This window comes from Dermochelys coriacea, chromosome 6, assembly GCF_009764565.3.
Source record: "Dermochelys coriacea isolate rDerCor1 chromosome 6, rDerCor1.pri.v4, whole genome shotgun sequence".
Lineage (NCBI taxonomy): Eukaryota > Metazoa > Chordata > Testudines > Dermochelyidae > Dermochelys > Dermochelys coriacea.
In genome coordinates this window covers 104381518-104408154 of record NC_050073.1, presented here as the reverse complement: position 1 = coordinate 104408154, position 26637 = coordinate 104381518, and the positions used below count along the sequence as shown (strand labels likewise).

At 37.8% G+C, this 26637-nt stretch overlaps 1 protein-coding gene across 1 annotated transcript in view; it reads left to right on the top strand.

The window, feature by feature from the left end:
- The window catches only part of SETD3 (SET domain containing 3, actin histidine methyltransferase), a 78185-nt gene extending 53525 nt beyond the window's left edge, over positions 1-24660 (top strand). Inside the window, exons 7-13 of the mRNA XM_038404570.2 lie at positions 7685-7743; positions 8904-9018; positions 14334-14408; positions 16900-17066; positions 17925-18010; positions 20728-20888; positions 22161-24660. Coding sequence (XP_038260498.1) covers positions 7685-7743; positions 8904-9018; positions 14334-14408; positions 16900-17066; positions 17925-18010; positions 20728-20888; positions 22161-22607 — 1110 coding nt within the window. The 3' untranslated portion in view covers positions 22608-24660. The remainder of the gene's footprint in view (positions 1-7684; positions 7744-8903; positions 9019-14333; positions 14409-16899; positions 17067-17924; positions 18011-20727; positions 20889-22160) is intronic.
- The last annotated feature ends 1977 nt before the right edge of the window (positions 24661-26637 follow it).

Genomic DNA, 26637 nt, shown 5'->3' with positions numbered 1-26637 from the left:
CAACAGCAGGGGGGGGAAAGGAGGAAAACCTTTCATGGTGACAAGCAAGGTAGGCTAATTCCAGCAGTTAACAAGAATATCAGAGGAACAGTGGGGGGTGGGGGTGGGAGGGAGAAATACCATGGGGAAATAGTTTTACTTTGTGTAATGACTCATCCATTCCCAGTCTCTATTCAAGCCTAAGTTAATTGTATCCAGTTTGCAAATTAATTCCAATTCAGCAGTCTCTCACTGGAGTCTGTTTCTGAAGCTTTTTTGTTGAAGGATAGCCACTCTTAGGTCTGTGATCGAGTGACCAGAGAGATTGAAGTGTTCTCCAACTGGTTTTTGAATGTTATAATTCTTGACGTCTGATTTGTGTCCATTCATTCTTTTACGTAGAGACTGTCCAGTTTGGCCAATGTACATGGCAGAGGGGCATTGCTGGCACATGATGGCATATATCACATTGGTAGATGCGCAGGTGAACGAGCCTCTGATAGTGTGGCTGATGTGATTAGGCCCTATGATGGTATCCCCTGAATAGATGATAATAATAGATAATAAGCGATGGTCACATAAACACCACCCTATATCGGAAACCTACTGATCGCTATTCCTACCTACATGCCTCTAGCTTTCATCCAGATCATACCACTCGATCCATTGTCTACAGCCAAGCGCTACGATATAACCGCATTTGCTCCAACCCCTCAGAGACAAACACAAGATCTCTATCATGCATTCCTACAACTACAATACCCACCTGCTGAAGTGAAGAAACAGATTGACAGAGCCAGAAGAGTACCCAGAAGTCACCTACTACAGGACAGGCCCAACAAAGAAAACAACAGAACGCCACTAGCCATCACCTTCAGCCCCCAACTAAAACCTCTGCAACGCATCATCAAGGATCTACAACCTATCCTGAAGGACGACCCATCACTCTCACAGATCTTGGGAGACAGACCAGTCCTTGCTTACAGACAGCCCCCCAATCTGAAGCAAATACTCACCAGCAACCACACACCACACAACAGAACCACTAACCCAGGAACCTATCCTTGCAACAAAGCCCGTTGCCAACTCTGTCCACATATCTATTCAGGGGATACCATCATAGGGCCTAATCACATCAGCCACACTATCAGAGGCTCGTTCACCTGCGCATCTACCAATGTGATATATGCCATCATGTGCCAGCAATGCCCCTCTGCCATGTACATTGGCCAGACTGGATAGTCTCTACGTAAAAGAATGAATGGACACAAATCAGACGTCAAGAATTATAACATTCAAAAACCAGTTGGAGAACACTTCAATCTCTCTGGTCACTCGATCACAGACCTAAGAGTGGATATACTTCAACAAAAAAGCTTCAAAAACTAATTCCAATTCAGCAGTCTCTCATTGGAGTCTATTTGCAAACTGGATACAACTAACTTAGGCTTGAATAGAGACTGGGAATGGATGAGTCATTACACAAAGTAAAACTATTTCCCCATGGTATTTCTCCCTCCCACCCCACCCCCCACTGTTCCTCTGATATTCTTGTTAACTGCTGGAATTAGCCTACCTTGCTTGTCACCATGAAAGGTTTTCCTCCTTTTCCCCCCCCTGCTGCTGGTGATAGCTTATCTTAAGTGATCACTCTCCTTACAGTGTGTATGATAAACCCATTGTTTCATGTTCTGTGTGTGTGTGTGTGTATATATATATAAATTTCTCCTCTCTTTTTTTCCACCAAATTCATCCGATGAAGTGAGCTGTAGCTCACGAAAGCTTATGCTCTAATAAATTTGTTAGTCTCTAAGGTGCCACGAGTACTCACTTTCTATGCCATTATCTAAATCACTGATGAAGATACTGAACAGAACCAACCCAGAACTGATCCCTACCAGACCTCACTCTTAATGCCCTTCTAGCATGATTGTGAACCACTGATAACTCTCTGGGAATGATTTTCCAACCAGTTATGCACCCACGTTATAGTAGCTCCATCTAGGTTGTATTTCTCTAGTTTGTTTATCAGAAGGTCATGTGAGACAGTATCAAAAGCCTTACTAAAGTCAAGATATACCACATATACCGCTTCCTCCCTATCCACAAGGCTTGTTACCTTGTTAAAGAAAGCTATCAGGTTGGTTTGACGTGATTCGTTCTTGATAAATCCACGCTGACTGTTGTTTATCACCTTATTATCTTCTAGGTGTTTGCAAATTAATTGCTTAATTGTTTGCTCCATTATCTTTCCAGGTACAGAAGTTAAGCTGACTGGTCTGTAAAATAAATAGGAACCATTAGGACAGGGATAGATAATAAAACAAAGTATAATCATGTTGCTTTATAAATCCATGGTATGCCCATACCTTGAATACTGCATGCAGTTTTGGTCACTACATCTCTAAAAAGAATTAGAAAGTACAGAGGTGGGCAACAATGATTAGGGCTTTGGAACAACTTCCAAAGAAGGAGAGATTAAAAAGATGATTGGAACTGTTCATCTTAGAAAAGCATTGACAGGGGGAGCTGTGATTAGACATCTATAAAATCATGAATGGTGTAGAGAAAGTGAATAGGGGTATGTTATGTATCCCTTCATGTGACATAAGAACTAGGAGTCACTCAATGAAATTAATAGGCAGCAGGTTTAAAACAAACATAAGGAAGTATTTCTTCACACAATGCACAGCACTTCCCCCACCGCCAAACAGCTGTTTGGCGGCACTTAGGACTTTCTGGGAGGGAGGGGGGAGAGCGGGGAAGCACTGCATCTCCACTCCTCCCTCTCCCTCCCAGAAAGTCCTAAGCCCACCAAACAGCTGTTTGGTAGCGCTTAGGATGTTCTGGGGGAGGGGAAGGAGCGGGCATGCGGTGTGCTCTGGAGAGGAGGTGGAGTGGGGGTGGGGAAGAGGTGTGCCTGGAGTCGAGCGGGGATGGGAAGAGCTGGTCCTGGAGCATCCCCCAGCAAAGTCAGCGCCTGTTCTTCTCTGGGAAGCTGACACTGCTGCTGCGAAGGTGCTTCCTAGCGTCCTTGCCTTCAGCAGGCTGTGCCTGTGTGAGGTAAGCCAGGGGCAGTTCCCAACCACAGTACAGTACTGTACAGCAGTGCTTCTCAAGCTATCTGTTGTGGGGGACCGGCAATTTTTTTTCCAATGTGCGCGCAGACCGGCAGCCAATGGTTCCGGTCCGCGGACCACCACTTTGAGTAGCACTGCTGTACAGTATATAATGCCTTTTGTCTGCCCCCAAAAAATTTCCTTGGAACCTAACCCTCCGCATTTACATTAAATCTTATGGGAAAATTGGATTTCTTTAACATCATTTCACTTAAAGTTGCATTTTTCAGGAACATAACTACAATATTAAGTGAGGAGTTACTGTACCATTTGGAAATAGACACCCAGAAATGTAAATACACCAACCCTTGATTTTGCTGCATTTGGCCACCACCCAGGATGCCAGCTCTGACAGTATTTTCCCAAAAATGTTTACTAACTTTTTCTTTAAATATACAATGGAACCTCAGAGTTATGAACACCTTGGGAATGGAGGCTGTTCGTAACTCTGAAGTGTATGCAACTCTGAACAAAACGTTACGATTCTTTCAAAAGTTTACAACTGAAGATTGACTTAAAAAGCTTTGAAACTTTGCTATGCAGAAGAAAAATGTGCTTTCCCTTTGTTTTAGTAGTTTACGTTTAACACAGTACTGTATTGGGTTTGGTTTTTTTTTGGTCTCTGCTACTGCCTGATTGTATCCTTGCGGTTCCAAATAAGGTATGTGGTTGACTGGTCAGTTTGTAACTCTGGTGTTTGTAACTCTGAGGTTGTACTGTATGGGGTTTGTTCCTCTATAATGACCCTTCTGATAGAATGTAAGGGCCTGCATTTAAATGAGAATACTCACTTGATGTTCCCATTTTTAACGTTTAAAAAAAAAAGAATTAAAGCTATTCAAAGCTGTTTCATACAGACTTGATTAGTTTAAATTAGAGTTCATGTAATACTGAATGCCATATTTTATAGCCGCTCCCTAAAGGTCTGGCTGCATAAGCTTAAAAAAGCAATGTCTGATTTTGTTACATATTAAGTGTTTGTTTAGTTTAAATACATGTCTGTATCTTTTTTGATCAACTTGGAAAATTTGCATGCTATGCAGCAGCCATCTTCTATACTTTATTAAATATCTGTCAATTATAAATATCAAGGTTTTACATTAATGTCAAGATAGTACATCAAAAATTCATGGAATATGTGACTTTTTCCAAGGGTATTTAATACTTAATGCATTTGTGTCATTTTTCTTTCTAGATATATTGACAGGTTTTATTAAGTGTTTGTTAGGGAGATTTCATTTTTACCAAGGGACTATAAAGAGAAGCTGCATGCTAAATCAATTTTTTAATCAGAATATTTTTAATGTTTTCTGTCGTCAAACTCTTATAATCTATCAGCTTAATTTAAATTTCTTGGTCTATTTTTAAGTAGCATGCTGAAATAGTTCAGGGCAGAAATCTAATATGGTCAGATATGCTGACTTCAATGTATTTTAATTTCTTTAAAATAGCTACTAGAATATTGCATTGTGGAAAGTGTTCTTATAAATACGGTAATTACATTTTTTTGGTAATTTTATTCAGTCTTGCATCTTTTATTACAAAACCATATCATTCTTGCCCTTTGTTGTAATTCATCCATATAAAAACACTGGTTACATGCACCTGAACTATTAAGATATGGCAGTCTCTAATTTCTAGAAATGTATAAATGCAGGGATTAATGGAATATACAGCCTTCACGTTGAGGTCACATGTTCAAATCTGGATTGATGTATGTTGTGACTGAAAGTCGTTACCATCTGATGGCTGTTCAGTAGCCCATGTGAAATTAACTGGTTGTCTCAGTACAGTTCCTTGTTGTCAGATGTCTCCGTTACAAAAACTACACCATCAAAATTAACACTAATTTACACTCTTGGAGAGGCCAATGGCTGATTGATCATAGTGTGAACTACCCTCTTGCTTTCTAGAGATGCTTGCTGTAGGTCATTGTTAAGACATATTGGCTGATGAATAATTTCTGCTGCTGTAGTATTTTGATCTGAAACTTCATTTAAGAAATTCACTGTAGCGTGCTCAGTCCTAGACCTTTAAAATGAATTTGGATTTCAAAGGAAAAATCAGTAAAAATATCGAGATGTTTGCTTTCCTGTTTATATGCCATTTAACTTTTTTTTAAGTACATTCTAACTACTGATCTATTGTTGACAATCATTCATCCTGTCAGAAGTGGTGGTTGGGGTGAAAAATAAGTATTTCTTGTACACCTAGTTTCTTTTGAGCTTATGATAAACAGCTGCATGCTGTTTGGTTTAAAGTAGCATCTGTTTACACTGAATATTTCAAATATTAGGATTTCACAAGGGTGAATTAGTTTGAACCACCAGTGTCAAGTTGGTAATGCTGGAGGAGATTTTCATTTTAATTAGTATCATGTTTATCCTAATGCCACCTATTGTGAATTAAGGGAGGAGGGTTTGGAAGGATTTTGACCTTGCCTGGCCATGCCATGATTAATGATCAAATTCAAGAGGAAATAATCTAATAATTTTGTGCATAGCATTTTGGTGATTATTCTGCTCCAGTGCCAGTAGGTGGCATCAGTGCCACGCTGACAAAGTCTCTCCTGGTGAATATGAACTGTTTAGTCAAAACTAATATCAATATGACAATTGGAAAAACTCCATGATGCTTTCCTTAAGCAAAATTGTTTTAATACCAAAAAAATAAATACAATAGGAAATAGAATAACTTTGTAAGCGTTAGTGATATGAAGATTTATTCCTGGATTAACTCTCGGGATTAAATATAAATGGGAAACAATCAAATTTCTTTAGAAATTTCCCTGTTCACAGAAAATATTCTTTAGGATTTCTAGGCATAGAATGAGCTTTGACAGTTACTAGTTTGTAATAGAAGTGGACATAAATGTTCTAGTGGAAATCTTTTAAAATTAAACTGTAGTTAACCCTTTGGTTAACTGTTAATTTTTTTTATTTCGCTTCTGAGTGTTAACTTTTCTGGATGCTTAGTTCATCATACCAAGTTTTAATCTTTAGACTAGTAATATACTGCTAATCAAAATGGAAATTAAGTTCTCATAAAGAAATAAGAGTTTTTTAGAATTTTAACGGAATACATAGTTTCAGTTCTCAGATTCTAGCATGTTCATCTTCTAATTATGGTATAGTTTGGCGGGAAAGAACACCTCCTGAGGAATGTTGCTTGTGGCTCAATATTGTGTTTGTGGTTTTGTGAGAAAGAGAAATTGTTTTGTAAAATGTGCTGTTAAGTTTAAATATAAAGTAATTTGCTGTGCAGTGTCCAACATATATAGATATTAAAATCCTATAGAAATGTAGAAGTTCACACTGAATTTTTGAAATAAAAGCTCAAATTATTAACTTTTTACTTGAAAATCATAAATTTCAGAGTTAATCCATCCAAAGGGTTAACTACAGGGATTGGGAAGAGCAGACACCTGGGACCTAACGCCCAATTGGCAGTCTTTTGTAATGTATAATTTGCCTAAAATTGCGCACTGAGCACAAGCTTTTGTTTTCTAATTGATTTACGGTTTGGGCCACTTTTACCTCATCCCCTACTGTCCTGCACACAGTGCCAGCAAGTACATTACAGTGAGAGATGATAAATTACCATGCACTTGTGATGCTAATGCGTCGAGTAAAAACTGCATACTACATGGAGCTTCATGTATTAACAGTGTTGGAAAGATACAGCCAAGCAAAAATTCATTTGTATCTTAAGAAATAACCATTTGTTCATTTGATCGCTTACTACAATCTGTCTACAGACTTAATTGAAATGAAAGATTAAAATTATAGTCGTATAGTTTTCAATCTGTTGTTTGGTATAAAGTTTTAAAGTGGTTGAAAAGTCCATTTCTTTTTAGAAAATGTATGATAGGCTATTTTAGACATACTGCATATTGGATACTTCATTTACCAGAAACGAGTGACGGGTTTTACAGGTTTAAAAAACTTTTTTTAACCACAGTACTTTATTTGCTAATGTCAACTAAGCTATATACCTTTTATATCTAATCTAACAAATCTAAGAAAAAATAGAATTACCCTGCTTCTGGATGAATGTATCTACATATAGTTGCTGCACTAAACCTAATTATGCTAGTCACTAAAACCATTTAAATATTTTAATCTGTTGAGATTCCTGAAGTGTGGCAGATCTGTGAATAAACTCTTGGTGACTACTAGGAAGGAAAGAAAGACTTAGAATAAATTCATTCTCCATATGTAAAACACAGAATTAAGATTCCAGGATAGGAGAGGTGATAGTAGAATTTGCTGAAACCTAATGTTCATTTCTTGTTTGGGTTTTGTGAGGTTGATTGTTTTCTACTTTTATGGAATCAGTCCACCTTAAATTTTTATTTTTGTGAGGTGTCTGTGGGTTCCAGTCTTGAAATATGAAGAAACAGATTTATGGCGGCTGCTGGGCACAACAAATTAAGTTGACAGTGATGTATGAGAGCATAATAGCATGATGATCCCTCTGTAGCGCGGCTGGACGCCTCCTGCTTCATTTGGCTCTTGTTAGGATCTGTTAGGCAGCTAAATAATGAAAATTCTGCTGACTGATTTCAGATTTTTTTTTTTCCTCAGACGCATCCTAATGCCAGCAAACTGCCCTTAAAGGATTCTTTCACTTATGATGACTACAGGTTGGTGTGCTGTTTTTAAAGCGAATCTTGGGATCTTGAAAAGTGAGAAATACTTCACTAGGAAGAAGGGGAAAAAACCCAACCCTGTTCAGTAAACCATTTAAAATGTCAGAGTTTGATACCCTCTGGTACTCTTTTTAGAAACAACAAAGAATAGAGATTAAGTGTCATGTTTCAACAGTCATATAGAAATTGTCATTAATTTGGGTTAGGAAGAGAAGTTAATTTAGCCAAATTACACTTGACCGCCTGAGATTAGTGTGGTGGTGTGTAGTTTTTAGGTAACTTTTACTCTGCCGTTTAAGCCTCCTTATTTTTCACAAAGGTTTTACCAGCATATATTACCTCATAACTGATATTTGGTATGAGACCTGAAAATCTCTTGCTATACATGTGAAGTCTGAGTGCATTTTGGAGGTGTCTTAAGAAGTAGAATCCGTTCAGATAAGAGGGAGCTTGAGTTGAGTTAAGAATGATAAAATATCATGAATAAGGGCTAGTCTACATTGGCAACACTAAAGTGCTGCCGCGGCAGTGCTTTAACGTGCCTTGTGTGGTCGCGGCACCACCTCAACAACGATGGGCGTAGCCCCCAGCACTGGGAGACTGTTTACACTGGCTCTTTACCATACTGCAACTTGCTGTGCTCAGGGGGGTGTTTTTTCATACCCCTGAGCAAGAAAGTTGCAGCGCTGTTAATTGCCAGTGTAGATAAGCCCTAAGAGGAATTCATGAGCCCTCGTAGAAATCTTTTAGTCCTTTTGTAGTTCTGAGTCATTATGGTATCTCCACAGATGTTTCCCTCACTGAGAGGGAGGGAGGGAGGTGTCAACTTAAGTGTGAAGTTGCTCAAAATGTGAATGATAAAGGTATGCATTTTAAAAAGTATTGTACTGGCCAGTTTTTTAATATCTCAGTTTTCATAATTCTGGATTAGTTGAGTGAATAGACTAAAGTACTATACAGGAAATTCTGATACTTGGTGGCATATGGTAAGGGCACACTTTTTAAATTTTTACATAAATGGAGATCTGAATGTTTTCTGTTCTTTGGGGAGAAAGTTTGGAAATGCTCATCTAAACTGTTGATTTCTTTTGGGTTGCAGCTGATAAACTGGCTGTGTTTAAACAATGAAATATTGAAGTTTTTATTCTTTGCAGATGGGCAGTTTCCTCTGTTATGACACGACAAAACCAGATTCCAACCGAAGATGGTTCCCGAGTTACCTTGGCTCTGATTCCTTTATGGGACATGTGTAATCACATCAATGGTCTGGTAAGGATTTCTTCAATGTGGATAAGAAGCTTTAGAACTTAATGTATTAAACCATTTCAATTACCGTTGCATATTTTAATACTTTTCTTAAAACAGGGATTCCATCTTCCCTGCTGACCCTCAAAAGCAAACATCTTAAAGAAATGACAACTTCTTAAATATCTTGAAATAACTATTTCAATGAGAAAATCCCTTACACTTAAAAGACTTTTAAAAGTAATTGCAAATCATGCATAGTTTTTTCTTTTTCCTTGCACTTTCACAAGTGTGCAGCTTTAAGAAGAATTTCCAATGATGCGAGATAGGCTGGTGTCAAATTCTTTCCAGCAAATTTGAATACGTCTAATCTTCACACATCTAAGTTCTGTATATGGTGTTGCTGACAAAGGTTTTCATGAGACTAGATACTTTTGTATTGGGTATATGAAAACAGACTATGATGGAGGTTGTCTCTCAAAGCATCTCTGTCCTGGCTACCACAAGGGAAAGTGGATAGAAATTTGCAACTAATCAATGCTGCCTGCTCTTTACCGTGCCCAAAGAGCCTTGTTATGGAGGCAAGAACAAAATCTAGTTCAACAAAACCAGTACATCTGTTAGTACATCAAAGAAACACTACTTAACACATGCAAAAACACTACTTTAGGGCATATTAAAATTTAAAAGATGGCATGTGTCTATAGAAAGTCAGACCTGTTGACGTTTTGGCTTCCCTGAGATTTCCTCCTAGCTCATGGAGGATCAAGTCTTGATTTGATAAGATTGGTCAATTTTGATCTGATGAAATGAGAATTCACAAGAGAATGGTTTGCCAGTCTTGCTTAGCCAATCACAAAGCTTCTGTATATTTCACAGTTTATACTTTCAAATTATATTGTAAGTAAGTAGGGTGACTTATGTAAACAGCAGATATGACCTATTCTTCCATATTTTAGTAATCCAGTCCCTGTAAGGGAGAATTGATGTGGATGACAAGTCAGCATGTGTTAGCAGTCGTATTGTAATGAGTGAAACTTAACTTAAATACTCAATCAGGCTGTAGTAATGATTTGCATTTTTCTGTTGATATTAGCAGTTTGGTTTATTAGATCATACAATGGGTTTCTTTAAAGAGGATACCACTATGACTGGCTGTATCAAACACAGTGGAATTCGGTCCTGGCTGATGATTTTTTCTTTTTTTCTCTCCCATTGAAATGGTTATTATGTATGTTTTTCTTTAACCAGTGCCTTTTACAGCTGAGTACTTGTTGCAGAATCTGGTAGCTCTCTTTCTTTGTTTCAAGGATAGATTTAGTGTTTGACTACCCTCGAGTATACATTTCTTAAACTTCATGAAACAATTTAAAAAGCAAAACCCCTCCTGCAAGGGGGTTAGATGTAAGTATAGTGCTTACTGTAACTCTTGTTGCCCTCTTCTTCCTTGACACTTTTGGAGAGGCTTGTTCATTTTCACATGGATGGTCCTTAATGAGTGCCTTCAAAAGTTGGGATTTAAAAAGAAGGAAGACAAATGACGCTTCTAAGAAAAAAAATTAAATTTAGCTAGCCCATATTAAAAACAAGGTCAAGCAGGTTGTTTTAATTATTTCAAGCTTCTGCTGATATTGGTAAAGTATTTTTTTGTTATGGTACTTGGTGAATAGATTTGGTGCAGAGGCAGCTTGTGGACCCAAAACTGAGGATAAAGTGGAGGGTTCTCTAATCAGTTCATATTACTTATGTTTGAGTAGTTTACTCTAAAGGAAATATAAATCAATATATAAACGAAGGTAGCTGCAAATTTTAGGAGCTGACTGTTATTGGCTCTGTTGAAATAGAAAAACTCTGTTAGAACTTTCTTCTCATTACAAGTTTAGATTACTTAAATTATCAGAAGTAGGAGTAAATACCCACAGAGATCAGTTTTACTCATCTACCCAGAATTATGTATTATAGTAGGCTTTGGGGGAGCAAGTGGAAGTCTCTTTGCTCTGATTATAGCGCGTCCCGATGAAATACCTCAAGTGGACACTTGATTCACTGCCTGAATGTATGAAAAAGACAGTGTTGCATTCTACAGTGACTGTTCCAAAGGTAGTGTTGAAATGCCCCTTCATTCAGTCCCTGTTATAATATGTCCCTATTCTTGTTCTATCCCACAAGTCTTTTTTTCCACATGCTAAATTATAAAATGCTCTTTGGGTTTTAGCTGGCATTAGGGCCATCCAGCTTTTTCTTGCTTCTGACATTACTAATTAGATCAGCCTATATCTAAGAACTACGTCAAAATGTTTGTCTTCATGCATTTCTCATTGTTATTCTTCAGTGGGATTGTATTTTGACAGTCAAAGGTTAGTTAGTTGCTACTAGAGCTTTGAATGAATAAAATAATTTTATGCCTACTTGGCTTGGGCCATCCTTATCAAATCACTGGCCAAGCAAACTACTGCTTCCCCCTACACAACTTGATATTCATGAAGTGGCCTGCTCCAGCAGTACACCTAAAGAGGGAGACAACTTGTTATCCATCTTCTGGAACAGGAAGCAACTCCAGTGCTCATTTTCTTTCTACTTCCCCTGTCTTAGTTAACTTTGTAAATCCTTAATCTAGCACTATATTGGACTTTGCAGAGCAGCCCATTAGAAGTGCTGTTGTTTTTAAATTTGGCAGTCTAGTGAAACACAAGCTCAGCAAATTTGCAGCACTTTCTAAGACGTACAGAATCCTTCTGCTTCCATCTAGGAATCCACAAATGCTTCAAATTCTTTCTCTGAAATCATTTTAGAAGTTTTTAAGGGTTTTTTTGTTTTTGTTTTTAATTTGAAAATGGTTTCTTTGAATTTATGAAGTAGCTAAGGAAACTTCAAGACATATGAATCTTTTGAGATAGTATCAAGGATTTCCTTCTGTCACTGAGAGAGGAAATTTTGGGAATGTTGCCATTGAAATTGGGATGCACATTTTTAACAGGGATGATATTTAACCATTAGAAAAGATTACCCAGGGATGTGGTAAATCCTCTTGCACGAAGTCTTTAAATCAAGCTGACATGTCTTTCTATAAGATGTACTGACAGGTTTCAGAGTAGCAGCCATGTTAGTCTGTATTCGCAAAAAGAAAAGGAGTACTTGTGGCACCTTAGAGACTAACAAATGTATTAGAGCATAAGCTTTCGTGAGCTACAGCTCACTTCATCGGATGCATTTGGTGGAAAAAACAGAGGAGAGATTTATATATACGCGCGCGCGCGCGCGCACACACACAGAACATGAAACAATGGGTTTATCATACACACTATAAGGAGAGTGATGATAAACCCATTGTTTCATGTTCTCTGTGTGTGTATATAAATCTCTCCTCTGTGTTTTTTCCACCAAATGCATCTGATGAAGTGAGCTGTAGCTCACGAAAGCTTATGCTCTAATAAATTTGTTAGTCTCTAAGGTGCCACAAGTACTCCGTTTCTTTTTATAAGATGTACTGTATGTCAGCAGCAACTGATCCAATGGAATATAGGCCTGGATGCCGGAATCTCTCACCTCCATATTGGTGCACATAACAAAATTCATATGGCAGGGGTGGGGCCAAGGGGTTCAAAGTGTATGAGGGGCTGGGGTTGGTGTGGGGGGGGGGAGTGAGGACTCCGGCTGGGGGTGCGGGCTCTGGGGTGGGGTCAAGGATGAGGGGTTTGGAGTGCAGGCTGCCCCAGTGCTACAATGGGGAGAGAGGACTCCCCACAGCAGCACCTGAGCTGGGGGAGAGAGGCACCTCTCCCCACCACAGCAGCTCTGGGGCTACAGGATAGGTGCTTCTCCCCCAGCTGCAGCAGACCCAGGCTGGGGCTGGTTTGGGGCCAAAGGAGGGGCTCCTCTCCTCTTCCCCTCCCCCCCCGGCAGGTCCAGGGAAAGGCACCTTTCCCCCCAGACGTGGCAGGTCCGGGGCTGGGGGAGAGGCATCTCAGGGCTGCGGTGGGGAGAGAGCCTGTGCAGCACTTAATAGGCTGCTGTGCACCATTCAGTTTAGAGGGAACTTAGGTGACTGTGGCCTATGTAATGCATCAGATCAAACTGGATGATCTAGGCTACAAAGAAAGTGTATAAAGGACTTGCAAAAGTATCACAAATTCATGTAATACATTTTTGAGCTGTGGCATCTATGTACAATGCCATTATATGTGTCCCATAGGGCTCTGCTTATGGCTGCCATTTTGGATTTGCTGTGTCTGAGAAGAGTTCCCTGTGGTCACTATGAAAGCATTGTTTTGACTTACAAATGCATGATTGAATATGCAAGCAGAAATTATTAATATGTAAACTGCCAGCCAAGCTTTCAAGGTAGCCTAAGGGGCTCTCTCCTCAGACAAAGCAAATCCAAGATGGCAGTCACAGTATAGTACCTGTGTTCAAACATAAACTCTGTAAATGAAAACAAAGTTCTTATGAAGCCACAAGATCTAGTGAGAAAATCTGTGGCTTTTTGCAGTTTGTTCCACAGGTTCACAACCTATTTTTACTACAATGTAGTTGTGTAAACACTAAATTCAGAATACTTGTCACAAAAGTTGTTTCCTGATTTCACAACTTCATTATGTCTAGCATGGTCTCTGAATCCTTTGATATAGAGTCCATGTTGAATGTTGTTGTTCAAGAGCATACTAGATTTAACTTTAAAAAAAAAAATTAGGATGGCTTTACTTATAAGTATTTTTATTTTCATGATTTTTAAAAGAAATGTATTCAGGGCATGGTAAAAAAAAAACCCCCCCCCCCCCATCTGCTCCCACAGAAAAATCTCTTCTGTATTTGTTGCTTAACTTTAGATAAAGGAATTATTTGCAAGTAAATTGGAGTTCTCTGAAGATGGTATCCCTTAAAGATTTCCAGTTATCCACTCCTTTCATTGAGAGAGATCAAAATCATTGATAGTTGAAGGGTTTGACACAGAATTGTAGCACACAGTGCAGTGCTCCAGTGTGCCTCACAGGAGTGACTTAAAACTCAAGAACTTTATAATAAGCTACTGGGTTTAGCGAGGGACCAGCAAGTGTTGGTCTGTGGAGGGTACTTCCCTCAGAGCTTTCCATTTACTTCAGGTAAGTAATTTCCTTCCTTGATCTTCTCTAGTCCAGAGATTTTTAATGTTCCTAACTAAGAAATGATTGCTTAAGATTCATAAAACATTTAGTACCAACCATGTTGCATCAGGTGAAGGAAAAGCAGGATGTGCAATTACTTTAGCTAATATCCATCTCCAATAAAAGGCAACTTTATGAAAATGGGGAGGAAAGAAATATAATATGCTAAAGACTCATTACTTTTTCCCCCTTGGGTAGATCACTACTGGCTACAATTTAGAAGATGACCGTTGTGAGTGTGTAGCGCTTCAGGATTTTAAGGCTGGGGAACAGGTAATGTGAGACAGTTATCTATTCCATGGCTATTTGGTGATGTTTTATGCAGAAATGTATTCATGCAACTGACAATCTTGATGAAAAGGGTGACTATTTCACACAAACGTCGTCTTGTCTACTTGATAACTAACCTCTAATGTTTTTATTAGCTGCAGAAGAGCCTTGCTAATCTGCAAATATAATCTACACAAAAAGGGGGTGCTCAGTATTTCTCTGTGAAGATTTAATAGCAGAGTCCTGTGGGTGAGGTCTTTGTATAAACAAGGTTTTGTTGTAGTTGGATAATACTTTGTAAAGTATTAGTAAACAAAATAAACTAAACTACAGTTGTCAAAACAATGAATACAATACATTCTCTGTCACACAGTCATCTTTGCAAATCTCCTCTGTAGGAGTTGCATGCTTCTTCCTGAGTAATAACCATTTCATATATTTAATCACTGGGGAGCGTACACTGTACAGGCCATTGATCTAGAAATTGTAGATGTGGTTGGTAAAGATCCATACCCAAAACTGCCCTCAATGCCTCAGTTTCCATCAGCAATAGCAGGTGGTAGAACTCTTGATTTTGTTCAGTGCTTTTTTCTGCTTGAAATATCTTGCATAGTTTTTATTTGATTAGTTTGTGATAGTCTAGTACTTGTCCAATCAACAGGTAATAAGAGGAGGTATTATCAACAATCCAATAGACAAAGACCATTGGTCCAAGAGATATTTGGCCTGTGCTGTATGTGCCCCAAAACCTTAGTCAGAATGAGAGAGGATCTTGAAAGTAATCATCCTGGATTAAGACTAATGGGTCAAACCATTAAAATAGGAAGACCAAGACTCTAAAGATTTGCCAACATCAGGAAAAGTACCTGTTGCTGAAAACAGGTACAGATGGAGTGATGGAGAGCACAGAATAGCTGAAAATGTTAATGCTATTTGTTTACTGATCCAAGGACAAACTAAGCCGTGTTCAGCACCTGTCCAGTGTAACGTAGACCAAACATGCATCAAGTCCCACGGTGTATTCTGAAGATATGAGTGGAAAGATGCTGACCCCAGATCTTTCACATCCAGTCTATTAAGAAATATGTATAAATTGTTTAAAAAGTAGTATTTATCTAAAGAGGAGAAGCATCTGTCTTCTAAAACCTGATGAATTGAGCTGTTTGGGATAGTATACAAAACAGTTTGTGCATGGAGTTTCCTTGACTGGCAGGGGCTTGGATTCTGTGTTCAGATACTTAATTTGTTGGGGATACTTCTTGTTCTCAGGCAAGTTCCTTGCACTCATCTATGAGTGCAGGACTTGAACTCCTCTTTAGTTCTTTTTTCTCCTTGGATTACAACCTTTGTACTCAAAAGCATTTTTAACAGATATGTCCTTTTATTCTTATCCTTCATCTTTTTCTAAAAAATATGCTGTAGTTGGATTTGAAGTAAGAATTAGTACAGAGAAATCCAATGACCTGCGTTATGCAAGAGGTCAGACTAGATGATCACTTCTGGCTTTAAAATCTATGACTGTATTAATTGTATCCAAAGCTTGCCTAGGTCTGTGTCTTGCATCTATCATAGAACTATCATTCATAGAATCATTGCCTTTATAATGCAAGCTTATTTAAGCAGGATACCATAGATAGATGTACTTTTTTTTAAAAGATGAACTCAAGATCATTTAAGGATCTATAACTAGAACATTGTTTTTATTTCTAAAGGCAATGATTGTTTTGCATCTGCGTACAAGATAAATGTCTTATTTCTGTTGACAGTTCCATTATTAAAAAAGGGTTCTTGTGGCTCAGAATGCAACAGTTGGTGCTGTGGCTTGCTGTAGCAAGTTCTTAATGCAGCCAAATGCTAGGTGAAAAATTGCACCATGAACTTATTAGTGATTTTTTTTCTTTAAATTCTCAGTTCTTTTAAAACACTTGTTGCCGTGTATGCTGCTTCATCTAACATTTTAGATTGTATTAGTTGTAAAAGGCAGGAAACATGTCTACATTTGTGTGGCATCTAAAACAAAAGACATTATATATAAAAATGGAATATATTTTTTGTAAGCGAGAGGACCATGGTGAATAAATTAGTCTTAAAGTACAAATTTGATTTAGAAAAAGTTGGGGGAAATGGGGATAATATAGAAAGCATCAGCTGAATACCTTTAAGATGTCTCTATATGATATTAAATATCCTTAACACCATAGCAGTTATCTCCCCTAGCATGCAGGGTATAAAATAACAGGCCCATCTCAATATATGGAAATTTTGAACACATTGCACAACATCCTTGAAGTCTTATGGCAATACTGTATGGTATTTTGAATCGTTAAATGAAAATAAACATGTATTTTAGTCTTACAACCACATAAGTATTGTATTTCATGACAGTATAACTTTTTTCAGTAAATAACTTTCCATTTATGTCCGTTTTGTGAGTTAAACTTAAGCTTCCCGTTCCCCCTCCCCCTCCCCTTCACTTCTCTTTTCATCCTTCTAGATTTACATTTTTTATGGCACTCGGTCGAATGCTGAATTTGTGATCCACAGTGGTTTTTTCTTTGATAATAATTCACATGACAGAGTGAAAATAAAGCTTGGAGTGAGTAAAAGTGACAGGCTGTATGCTATGAAGGCAGAGGTCTTAGCTCGTGCCGGCATTCCAACGTAAGTAAAACAGAATGAACTGAGTTTTTTCTTTCATCCTTAAAATATTTCAAAATGTATACAGTCCAGTAGTGCATTATTAAGTGTTCTGCAATAGTTTGCCTAGGCCTAATATCTTGTCTGTTTATATAGCAACTGACGTACATTGTGATGATGAAGTTCAGTGCACTACTCAGATCTAAATAATGTAGTTTGGAGTGTATACAAGGAGGAATTTAGATTTTCTTTAGTAAGTGCTTAGGTAAAAATAGTGAGAGAGTTAAATGTGAACCAATATGTGGCTTTCATTTCTTCCCTATCCCTTCTCAAAAAGTCCTGCAATGCTCAATTTGTCATCTATCATGGTTTAAACTATTTTTCCTTAGAAGAAACTGCTGTTAGTTCAGGCTGTAGTATGGTGGGCAGCAATCATGAAACATTGTTTTCTCAAGGGGAAAGGAACCATCCTAATGGAAACTATTATCCAGGCGCTTCTGTTGTTGAATATGTCAATAATTGATTAATGACTGATATTGAACCAATCATAGTATTGCTGTTAACATTTTGAAATCAGCACTTAAGGTGATATTCTTCTTCTATATATTACTCATCTGGCTACTAAAATCAAGCATGAATTTATTATGAAAATCATATAAAAAGACATTTTAAGTGTAAAATTACCTGTCGTGTGAAGAAGTGATTGTTCTTTTTCTGGGACAGGTTGGAGAAGTTCCTTCAGTTCAGACTCAGAAATTGGTGTGACCTCATATTTTTTCAGAATCTAATAATTTGACGTCTGTGTGTATATTAAAGGTTTCATGTTGAAGCTACTACAATCTAATTTGCATTCACTTTTTTTTTTTTTTTTTTTTTTGTCAGCTCCAGTGTTTTTGCCTTGCACTCCACTGAGCCTCCAATCTCTGCTCAGCTTCTGGCTTTCCTTAGAGTGTTTTGTATGAGTGAAGGTAAAACATTCACAAATATTCCAATTGATGGAGGGTTTTTTAAGGGGAAGATAAGAGATGTTCATATGAAACAAAGCTAGAAAACTTTAAAATTAATGCTTTAAGGGGAAAATGGAAAAGGGATTGGGAACACAGAACAGAACATGGTCCTCTTCTGCATCATTCATAAATTAATAGAACATTAGAGGACATTGAGTTTTCTAAAAGTATGTAAAATTGCATTAGTCCACATTCTTGGGTCATGTGGTATTAGGAGTGTGCTGACGGCTTGAAAATTTTGGGGGACTTTCTCCTCAAAGCAGCATGTGTGGTGAATGTTCTAATGTTGAAGGGTACCATATAGTACATCATCACTGCCTTTTTTCCTCCTTGTGATTTGAAATAGATTACTTTTGCTCTTCAGTCTTATTTAGTCAAAGGTAAAAAATGGCCCACAATGCAAGGTCGTATAAGTCCAAAAGTTTACCGCACACTTATAGTGACAGCATTTCAGTCACCTTTTACCACCAGATTCTTCTGGAAATAAACTGGAAAATACTGCACTATAGCAGAAATCAAAGACACACCTCAAAGTTGGCAGTTTGCACATATAAATCAACGTTTTTGATTATTCATTATCTATAATCAGCTTGTCTTGTGAAGTAAAGTATCAGAGCCTTACTTTCATGCATGTGTGTAGTTGCACCAGGAAAAATGTATGCACAGTTATTAACTATGCACCTAATTTATCCATGTAATAACTTAATTGGTGGATACAATCACAACTGTTTGCTAATTAGGTACAATTATGTACCTAATCTTGCATATGCTGTTGCACTTGCATTTATGAAAATAATCCAACAACCTGTTTTTGGAGGTTATAGGTAAGAACCGTTCTTTTCACAGAAGGGAGAGCAACCACATACAGTAGGGTTACTGTGCAGATTTAAGTTGCTATGTACCTAGATGCTAGCAGGTACACTAGAGGCATGTTAAGTTTTATGTATATATTGTATTTTATTTACTTCAACTAAGAAGACATACATTAAATGCATTAATAACTTCACGGCCTTGTGTTCCAGTCTCATTGGATTTTTTTTAAAAGAAACCTTTATTTTTTTTAAGGTGATATTGATAAAGGGGGCTCTGTAGTATTTAATAAAGTGGTCTGTGTCACCACATCCGTAACTCATCCTTTATCTTCCCCATCCTCCAACAGCCCCTCCTGTGAAATTAAAAAGTATGCAAATTAGATAGCTTTGTCCCATTATCTGTTGTATTAGTTTCATGATTAGTGAATTATTTATATGGCTCCCACCAAATATATCTATTTACCTTCTTCATAGTTGGGTGGAGGCCTTTTTCGTTTCATGTCACTTTTGAGGGTTGTAGGAATGGATTGCAGGATTTCTGATATGTCAAAGGTGTTAATCTTTATATAGTTAAACTGACTGATACTTTAACCCTAAATTCATAAACTATACATGTACGTCTGCATTATTACCTGTGTTCTCGTGATACATGAGATTTTTGACTAGTTTATATTGACCCAAGAAAGACTACAAGTTTTGTATTATACTGTGGGACTATAATTTGTTTTGATATATATATATATATGGCTTTATGAGGAAAGATAGCGGAGTGGTGGTTCGTGTGTGTGTAAATTCTAATCTCTGAAAAGCTGTTGCTTCATATGCTGAAAGTTTGGGGGATACTATTGGCATATACATTTGTGCTTCATTTAGAATTCTAAACGAGTGTGGACTTTGGGACTGAACTTCTTTTGATTTTCAAAGAGATGATGTCATAATTACATAATAAGCATAATTCTTGAGGGACGTGGAAGGGATTGGTAAATTTTCTCTTCTAGGAAATATACCTAGAGTGCATTTGCTATATTATCATGAAATGTACTGGTGTGCAATTGAGGTATGTGTTCTAGATACTCAGCATGAAAACTGCAATTATTGTCTGTATTTAAACTGTTCAGTGAGGAGCTATATGACATGAATCATTGATCCGTTGGTGAGAAGTCCCTTGCCTTAGTAACTCTTTCATCAACAAATGAAACTTACTTACATGTCACTGAAGTCTATTGTATAAAATGTTAATACCAACTTTTGTAATGTTTAATTTGAAGTTTGTGATATACTGCTCTGCAGGAGAGTGTTTTGGTAATTAAACGGTTAAGATTAATGAAATTTGTGTAATGCTGTCACAAACCACTTGACATTTTCTATGAGGCACTTCTGATGGATGTCTTTTGACCAACAGTATTCAGTTTTTTTACTGAAAAAAAATAGCCTTTAACAATAGAAAAAGAAATCTATTGCTATTTATCCAATAAAAGAAACATTTCAGGGAGCAGTGTATAAATATACCCAACTCTAAAGTATCACCCCCTTGTTCTGCTTATCACCATCAAGGATTATATGCGACATTGTATCTGTAATTGACATACAAAGTAAGAGTTGTCTTTTAAGCCAAAATGTTCAAAAGGTTATTTAAGAATGGAGCTGAAGGTTCCTTTTTCTCCTAACCCCAAGATTTCTAGATGCTACCTTGAGGGGAGTACTAGAAATAGCCAGATTGTTGGATCATTCCTTTTAAGGGGGGAGGATTTTTTTCTCCAGCGGTATAAAATCATATTATTGAAAATGAAGCTTTCTAAGTTGTATCAACTACCGTAGTGAATGGTGAGATTGTTTTTAACATATTGTTCTTCATAATTATTGCAGAAGAGCTGAAAGAACACTTAATAGGAGAGCATGCTATTGACAAAATCTTCACTCTGGGCAACTCTGAGTTTCCAGTTAGCTGGGACAATGAGGTTAAACTTTGGACGTTCCTTGAAGCCAGAGCATCCCTTCTTTTGAAAACCTATAAAACCACTGTGGAGGTAAAACTACCAAGAACCTGTAATTCTGTACAATCTTGAAGTTTTTGCATGGTGATTCTAGCAAAACAAAACTTCATTTTCTCCCATCCACCCCCACCCCCCCCAAAAAATCTTCTTTGAATTGAGTTTATCTTAGTTATGTGACCATTCATTTTTTACTTGGTTTTTTAAAGTATAATTTATAATATATATATCCAAAGAAAATAAAATATGTAAGATTTTTGGCAATCTGTTTTCATGATTCTGTAAATTGTTGCTCCTTGTTTTTTCCACTAGTAAAATGTGGAATCAGTTTTAACTTGCTGTGTGTTTTTTTATATTTTCTAAATTATCTACTAGACAAGGGAGGGCAAACTACGGCTCGCAGACTGGATCTGGCCCGTCAGGGCTTTCAGTATGGCCTGCGGGCTGGATCTGGCCCATGGCTCAGCGGAGCTAAGGCAAGCTCCCTGCCTTCCCTGGCTCCACACAGCTCCCGGAAGCAGCCAGCACGCGTCTCTGCGGCCCCTGGAGGAGTGGGGGGGCAGAGGGCTCTGTGCGCTGCCCTCACCTGCAGGCACGGCCCCCCACAGCTCCCATTGGCCAGGACTGTGGGAACTGCGGCCAATGGGAGCTTCGGGGGTGGTACCCACAGGCAAGGGCAGCATGCGGCAGAGCCGCCTGCCCCACCCCACCCCCAAGAGCCACTGCCGGACATGTTGGCCACTTCTGGGAGCAGCTTGGGGCCAAGGCAGGCAGGGAGCCTGCCTTAGCCCCGCTGCATGCCGCTGCCACCCCGGAGCCACTTGAGGTAAGAGGCACCGGGCCAGAGCCTGCACCCCGAACTCCTCTTACACCCTGCATCCCAACGCCCTGCCCTGTGCCGCCTCCTGCACTCTGCACCACCTCCTGCACCCCAGTTCCCTTCCCTGAGCCTCCAACCCTTCCTCACCCTTACATTCATGGCCTTGCATACAATTTCCCCACCCAGATGTGTCCCTTGGGCCAAAAAGTTTGCCCACCCCTGTACTAGACTAACACATCTAGAAAGTGTATCACTTTTTATTTGCTTTCACTACAGCTATCCTTAAAACTTACTGACTTGAGCTTCTGCAAGCTGATCCATGTGGGGGGACCTGTGCTCCTTTAGGGATTCCCATGGACTTCAGTAGGGCTCCATACAGGCATAAAAATCTGCCTCTGTGGATCAGCTTACAAGATCTGGAGTCTTTGTTATTGCAGGACAAAAGTTGGATGGATTTTATTCATAATTTTTCACTTTTTTTCCTCCAGGATGATAAATGCTTCTTGGAGACCCATGACCTTACCTTTCATGCGACAATGGCTATCAAATTGCGTTTAGGTGAAAAAGAGATTTTGGAGAAAGCAGTGAAGAGTGCAGCTGCTAACAGAGAGTACTACAGTAGACAAATGGCAGAAGGAGCCCTACTTCCTAAATATGAAGAGAGCAATATTGCCTTGCTAGAGAACACTGTGGCAGACTCTAGACTCCCAATTGTCTTGAGAAACCTAGAGGAAGAAGCAGAGGAACAAGGGGACTTAAAGATTGATGAAGCTATTGATGCAGAAGTCACAGAGAATGGGTTTGTAAATGGTGAAAAAACTCTACTTAATGGGACCAAATCAGAAAATGAAAATCTAAATCAAGAGGAAAGCAACAAAGACACTGAAGATGCCAAAGAATCTTCTTCAGACAGTACTGATGAGGTGAAAGAGTAGTCATAAAATAAAGTTTGACTTCATTGTGAAATTAAAATTAGCAGAAGTTTATGAACAGTGCATTTACATTGGTGTGTTTCTTTGTTTAAAATTTCTCTTTCTGCAGAGGAAAATGTTTTTGCTGCTTTATATAAAGATGATTTTTTAAGTTATTTAAAAATTTTATCATCCCTTTTCAATTTAAGATTGCCATCTTGCTTTCAGGCAAAAACTGGGGGAAAAGGTGCCTTTGCAAGATTTTGCAGACCTTTGTGGGACAAATGTATTTTCTTCTTGGGAAAGAATTAAGCTCTGCTATCTGCTGTGCTTTTGTTGTTCTGTCACTCTTGACTACTGAATTTAAAATTTTGCTCTGCCTCCTGCCAAGAAAAGCAGAAGGCAGGACTGACTTGGTATTCAGCATAAAAGTAGGAGAGCAGTACAGCAGAAAACTGAATAAGAGGATCAGAAACTTGGGAGACTGGAGGAAAACCTGTTTAAAACCAGGTACACCAGTCCAAAAAGGTAAGGTGGCAACCTTATTTTCAATAGTTTTAAATGTTGATGAGAATCCTAATTATATACACTTACAGTGATTTCGAAGGATTTCAGTTTACTTTTGTGTTTTGTTTACTGTATAAAAACATTTCATCTTTCTCCTTGAATCAGTTAGGCTACTGTAATACATCATTCACCTAATTTTAAAGGCTGACTTTTATTTTAAAATGGTACCTTCTTATTTAAATGTTGGCAAGATAATGGAGAGTTTGAAAGCAGATAGGCCAAGCCACAGCTTTAAACTGTGTGGTTCAAAGTGAGGTTGCTTCCTAGCTTCTTCACATTTTCACAATTAGCTAGAGATTTTCAAAGCTACACTTTTGGCTAAAACCATTATTAAAACGAAAACATGAGTAATACTCCTGTCTTCTACTTTTTCATTTTTATGTAGTATTGGATGTAACACTGAATGTGACAACTATTAACCAATCTTATTTAAACTTCATCTATTGGCTAATATATATTTGATTCTGTTTTCCTGAAGGAAAAGGTAAGCAGGAGTATTTTTGGTTTGGGGAAAACCAAAATCAACCCTGGTGCATACTTTACCATTTAAATTATGTAGTGGTCTGATGCACATTGGGTTACATCCACAATGCTAGCTCTGTCTATCCAGCAGTATTGGTCACCCCCTCCTATACATTGTGAATTCTGTCTGAAAGCAATTGCAGTTCAGTGCAATACTGAAGTGAGGATAGTGTCAAAGCCTTTCTTTGATATTTCCCAGTTTAGGAGGAGTGAATAATAAATAGTTTAATTCTGAGCTCAATTTTAAGGACTTTCCCTTTTAGCATATTTTATCTTGAAAAGTTCAAAATAATAGAAAGATTGGGCAAGCTTGGATGACTGCTTAAATTTTAATGAATGTAGCAACTTGTTTATCCAAGTTTGGTTGCATTAAAATGCCTTTTGACATTTACAGTCTTTTATTTTAGATTTTTGCTTCTCTTTTACATTACAACTTGAAAAATGTGCTTTTGCATTAATCGTTTGTGCAATACACATGTCAAAAAGTGACTTTCATATTGCCATAGCAACTTTGGAATCCAATGAGATGTAAAAAAAAAATGTTAAATAGTTTTTTCTAAATATTTCACCGAGAATGGCATGTTGCCATTACACTGGGGATATTGTTTCCCCACTAAGTAACTAGAGGCTGGACCGATATTTTTGTAACTAAAATGCTGCTTGTAGGTAGAACAGCATGCATTGTCATCCTGAGAATTTAAATGTCATACAAAAGTCACAATTCTTCAGCTTTAATTAGAAACAATACTTTCATTCCTGCTTCTGCCAATTTCATTGCACATATATCGTAGAAGGCGATATGAAATTCTGAAACTAGCTCTCCCTAAACATTTTCACTGTAATCCAAAATCTAAATGATTTGGTTCAATCTGATGCACTGTATTTTGTTCCAATATTTGCTGTTAACTATGGCTTAGCAAAACTTGTGGTGACCACAGGCAGGAGGAATGTGTGGGCTTTCTTGAATAAAGCATAGTTCTACAACGTCTTTGCTAGTAAGCGTATTACACAAACAAAAAATACCTAACCCTACCTAATATTTACATGGCCTTTCTCTTAATAGAGAGAGAAGGAGGGAAACTTACTACAGGTATACATTTCAGTACTCCACAGAGGGCACTAGTCAAATCAATAGTGATCATGCTAACAAGTGTAGTAAATGTTGATCTATTAAGCAGTCTCATTTTCCTATTTTTGATCTGTTTGTGTTAACTAGGAAAAACATGTTGGATACAATAATATTGCAGAATAGTCTAATCTTGTAGTTTACATTTCTACTCATTAGATGTAACTGATGCCTCAAAGAAATATTAATCTAAAATCTTCCCTCCCCCTTCAATTTTCAAATGCTTAGGGATAATTATTTTGGCACTGATAAGCCCTTATAGCCATCTGTCATGAAAACAGACCCTTCAAAAGCATTTTAAAGTTAACTTTCTTAATGTTTGGTTATATGGCTGTTCACACTAATCCTAGGATAAATGCCAAATATTGCTTCTGTTTAGTTCGCTATATGTAGTAGTCTTGTAAGTGGAAAACAGTCTGAGAAATCTGACTGATGTCTAAGAAATAAATAAGAATATTTCCTTCGAATTTTGTATGAAAACCTATCTGTTGAGGGTCATTTCCCTAACAGCCTGTAATTTGTACAAACTTATTTGGCTTTGTACAGTATGTCCATGTCTTTACTACATGTGAGACTTAAGCTAAAATTACAGGCTAAACTAAGGATACAAGTGGTGTTTTAGGAACTGGGCTAAAGTTAAATGCTTTCTCTCTCTCTGTACATTTCTTAAATGGTCACTTGTACAGTAAATATACTTAACCTCAGCAGGGGCTGCATGTTTAAAGTAGCTTAGCCCTTAGCGAGGAATGATCATAGAGCTGCAACTGAGGTACTTAAGGCACACTGTTAGAGATTCATGTTGTACAAATAAATCTAGCTCTTATATATATATATATATATATATATATATATATATATATATATATATATATATATATATATATATATATATATATAGCCTACTCTTTTTCTCATAGATTGCATTGCCAAATAGCACTGTTCAGGCAAAATATTGTTCAACCAGATGTTTCTAAAATAGCAAACAGTCCAGCCTTTTAATAGTTTTTTTTTTTTCTTTTCTTTCTTTTAGCTGATAGTACCCTAATGTGGATTTCAAATATGGGCATATGGGTTTCAGGTATTGACCCTATAAAGAAACAGCTGAAAGTTTCTAATAAACAGGAAGAAAAGGAGTACTTGTGGCACCTTAGAGACTAACAAATTTATTAGAGCATAAGCTTTCGTGAGCTACAGCTCACTTCATCGGATGCATTTGGTGGTTTTTTTTCCACCAAATGCATCCGATGAAGTGAGCGGTAGCTCACGAAAGCTTATGCTCTAATAAATTTGTTAGTCTCTAAGGTGCCACAAGTACTCCTTTTCTTTTTGCGAATACAGACTAACACGGCTGCTACTCTGAAACCTCTAATAAACAGGGTTAGGGTTAGGGTTATGTTCCTATGTTGTTCTACTGGGAGTAGACCACTTTCAGTAGAGCCACAGGAGCAATGTGGATTCATGGATAGTAAAGGTCCCTCAATAGTCTGCTGCTGCCTCCATTACCTTGGAGGCCATGTTCAGGATTTTCACAAGCCAAGAAGTGAAACAAATTTGAGAAACTGAATGTGGGGAAAAAAACAATAAAGGATCCAAGTTTTCTCTGGAGCCAGTGTCTTCTGTGGGGCTTTTGAATTAGAAAGACTTACTGATTGTTCTAGGGCTCCTGTAGAAGGACTGAGGAACTCAAACCTTAATTGAAAGTGAATTTTTACGTGCGTTGGTAAAACTATATTGTTTAAAGAGAAACAGCTGGAAAGAAGATCTGCCTTCTTGCTACCAAACAAGTGCTATATCCATGATATAAGGGATTTATCACAGTCTGAGTGGGTATTTGTAATA